The following is a 3,774-nucleotide window of genomic DNA, read 5'->3' on the forward strand; positions in this document are numbered from 1 at the left end:
TAAAGCACGCAACTCTGAAAATCGGGGTTGGTACGCGCCGACGAGCTCATAAAAGACGAGGAGATCCGTACAAAGGGAAACTTTAAATCAAGAATTTTTAAAAAGGCATGCTTGTTACTTGACCTCGCCTAGGTAGTGGAAGTAAAACATGGAAGGGGAACATATAGATGGAAAGTGAGAGCTGGTGGGAAACGAGACCCGGCTTTTTGCCCTCCAAAGAACAACTGAGAGCTTGTTGTGGTTTGTTTGCTTCCCGATCCCCGCGTTGTGATGAATGGCGGGGAGGGAGGGAGGGCTGTCCCCATGTGTCTCTGCAGGCTGCGACTCCGGGGCCCGGCGACTGCAGCGCTTCAGCGTTCTCTGGACCAGGCCGGTGGCAGTGATCTGTAGCGTAACACACTCTTTATTTGGAGGAATTCAGTAAAAAAGCTTCCTCAGTCAATGTGACTGTGGTTGCTGGAGGGTTGTTTCTGTACGTGCCTTTATGTCATTATTCTGGGATATGCTTACTTGGATTTGATTGAAAGGCATTGTGTTGCTATTCTAGGCAAGACATCTGTATATTTGCGACTTCCACAAAAACTTAATTCAGAGTGTGAGAAATAGAAGAAAGAGGAAAGGCAGCGATGATGATGGTGACTCACCAGTGCAAGACATCGACACTCCAGAGGTAGCTAAATTGTTTAACTTTTTTTGTTATTGCTGTGTTAAGCTTGTTCATAACAACTGCTGAGTCTGCACAGATACCGCTTTTCCACCCTTACAGCTCACCTTATTTTAGGGTGTGTGGGAAAGGGAAGACTCTCGACTCACTCAGTTCTTAATATAACAATAACTAAATTTTGTGGTGTATTTTCTGAATTATTTGTGCAGAGTAGGATGAACAAGATTCTCTAGATTATTTTTAAGTGTTTGCAAGTTCTCTCAGAAAATTGCTGTTTTCAACTTTCTCCTTCTTAGTGCTTCTTCTCCAGTGGGGTGCAAACTGCCTTCTGTGGGAGTTGACAACTTGAAGGGAATTGCACGTAGGACTTGTGGTATAAATTCTTCACTGTCCCATTCCTCCAGTCCTTTCCTTCTGTGCAAAATGTGTTGCAGAAAGCTTTTGCAGTCACTCCACTGTCTTAGCCACATTAAACACAAAAAGTTTAATGTTAGTAGCTCTTTGTTTTTATCTGTTGTTTTGGGGGACGAGGTGTTCAGGAAGCTGTGCTAGAAAGGAATGGAGAAGGATTGTGTTTCTCTCACCTGTTTTCTCCCCTGCAGACCAGTGAAACATCACCTATTATAAAAGTAAACTACAACTTTCAAACCTTTTGCATAATATAGTGGGAGAGACTGTACATAAGGCTCTTTTTTTTTTTTTTTATCCCCCCCATTCCCTTTTTTTTTTTTCCCCCCCCATCCCCCCCCCCCCCATGTGCTCTGGATAGTGTTCAGTGTGTTAATTTTGAGTAGAGGCTGTCATGACTACCGGGTGCCTTCTAAGAGGACTTTTTAAAGCATTCTTCAGAAATTGCTCCGTAAGTGTTAATTTAATGGTGTCCTTATGGTCAGCATCTACAGATACGAGCAATGTCAGTGAGGAAATTTTGTGCAAGAATCCCTGCCTAAAGGCATGTGGCTCCAATCTAAAGGCTAAGAGGATCCGCTAAGAGGATTTTAGAGGATTGGGAGTAGTTTGATGCAGGGCTGTGTTGTTTGTTAAATATATGGGATTGCTTCTTTGAAAATTCTGACTAAAGCTGGTGTTCTGTGTGGCTTCAGGTAGCTGTCTGGCACAGTGGTAATTGCAGCTCTCCTGCAAGCCTGTTTTGTTTTCTCATGCAAGAATTATAAAACATGTCACAACTGATGGATATCTCTAGAACAAGAAAGCAGGCTTTTAAAATTGTTATTGTAGGAAAGAAAACTGCCTAGAAAGTATTTTTGAGAAGTTTCAGATGGCCACTTGGACAACAGCAGTCTGTTCATCCTATGTGATTACTGTATACCTTAGATGCCCATTGGCTCTTGACCTTCTTTATTTTCAATTGCTATCCAGTTTACTAAGAAAAAAGAATAGTCTTCTGAAGACTTGCAAGGCCTCTAGTTTCCATCTCAGTCATGACCATCGTTACCTGTTAAAAGTGTTTCCTATGGGATGGGAAGAGGCTTCTGCAGTACTGTTAGCTTCAAGGACTTGGTGGAAACCTGCTGCTTCTCCTCTGCCTGATGCTCTAGGATGTGGATTCCCTACTGTGACTTGGGAAGTGGGATTTGTGCCCTGTAAACTTTACCATACCAAAGGATACCTAGCCTCTGTCATGCAGGGCGACATCATGTCAAGTTTGGCCAGGTTACCAAGTATGGAGTAGCCCTGCTGCTGTTTAAATACTCTATAGTTGAGGCTGCTAAATGAATTTAAAGTGGAAGTGAATGCCTTAACCAGTCTTTAATGCAGTGAGTTTGGAGGCTACTCCTGTAATTGCAACTGTCCTAGCAGAATTTCTCATTCAGCCTGCTTTCTCAGCTTGCTTTTTCCTGCTCAGTCATCTCATTAAGCTTTGTTACATTGTCAAGGAGGGTGGGAGGGTAAGCTGTTGCTGGGGGAAGTCACTGTTGCTCAGGGTTCATGGGATTCAAAACTGAGGGAGTACTGGTTTACAGTTGTGTATTTGTATCCCTGAGAGGACCTTGTGCAATTCTCTCAACTGTCAGCTTGCGCTGAAGAGTAGTTTTGAAAAACTATGCCCGTGCACATAACTCCTGCATTGGGCTTAGGTAGTGAGGATATGTTTGGAGAGCAAGAGTAGCTGTTTTCTTCTTTCACCTCGAGCCAAAAAAACTTTTTTGTTCCAGACTTTTTTCTGGTTCTAATATGTGCTATCTCACGGCGCAGATGTGCATGCTATATCTTGCATGCAACCTGTGTAATGTTTGAGGGCAGAAATCACAATATAGGAGCCTACTTTGAATCAGCATATTCATAGATGTTTTGTGAAAGCTGTTACTGAGCTTTTGTGTTACTGTGGTTGAACTGAGGAAGATATAAAAACCCCAGAACTGATTAAAGGACAATAATGAGTTTCAAATATTGTCCACAGCTAAATCGAGGCAGAGAACCATGCTCATTAACAATAAAATGCTCTTAAACTGAGCTGGGCTGTTTTCCTTTGTGCTGGAAGGTGTGGGGTGCAGTTTGTTTTTTGTCAAAATTGTATCTGCTGAGCTGATGGTCTGTGCTTGTGTCTGTGAGATTCCAAAATGGTTTTGAGAGGCAAACTATTAATGATTGAATCCTTTTTGGTTACATTAGATTGTTTTCCTCCCCTTCCCCCTTTTTTTCTTCTAGGTTGATTTATATCAGTTACAAGTAAACACACTTCGAAGGTACAAAAGACACTTCAAGCTACAGACCAGACCGGGACTTAACAAAGCACAGCTCGTTGAAGTATGTATGAGCGTTTGTTCCATAATAGAAAATGCAACATGCTCTGGCATGCGGTTTTCTATACAATATGATCCTTACATAAAGGGCATATGTGGTCTGGGTTTTATGAAAACAGAAGGGAACTGCTTATCTAGCTCCCTTCATTGGCCACAGCTCCTGAGCCAAAGGAATCAAAAGTAAAAACTCTTTCCAGAGGAGGGACTCATAACTTCTGGAAGGAGCGTGAGCTGCTTAAAAATACAAAGTGTTGAGTTAGAATAGTAAGATGATCGGTGTGTCCCTGAATAAATACATGATTCTGTGATGTAGTCTGCACATCAGTCCCACCTTCACCCAAATTG

At 42.3% G+C, this 3,774-nt stretch overlaps 1 protein-coding gene across 1 annotated transcript in view; it reads left to right on the top strand.

Annotated features, from left to right (window-relative positions):
• Window positions 1-547: 547 nt before the first annotated feature.
• SAP30 (Sin3A-associated protein, 30kDa) overlaps window positions 548-3,774 on the top strand; it is a gene marked incomplete at its 5' end in the record, with an annotated part of 5,295 nt that continues 2,068 nt past the window's right edge. Inside the window, 2 exons of the mRNA XM_010188672.1 lie at window positions 548-670; window positions 3,335-3,433. Of these exons, the coding sequence (XP_010186974.1) occupies window positions 548-670; window positions 3,335-3,433 (222 nt within the window). The remainder of the gene's footprint in view (window positions 671-3,334; window positions 3,434-3,774) is intronic.

This window comes from Mesitornis unicolor, unplaced genomic scaffold, assembly GCF_000695765.1.
Source record: "Mesitornis unicolor isolate BGI_N332 unplaced genomic scaffold, ASM69576v1 scaffold7857, whole genome shotgun sequence".
Taxonomy (NCBI): Eukaryota; Metazoa; Chordata; class Aves; order Mesitornithiformes; family Mesitornithidae; genus Mesitornis; species Mesitornis unicolor.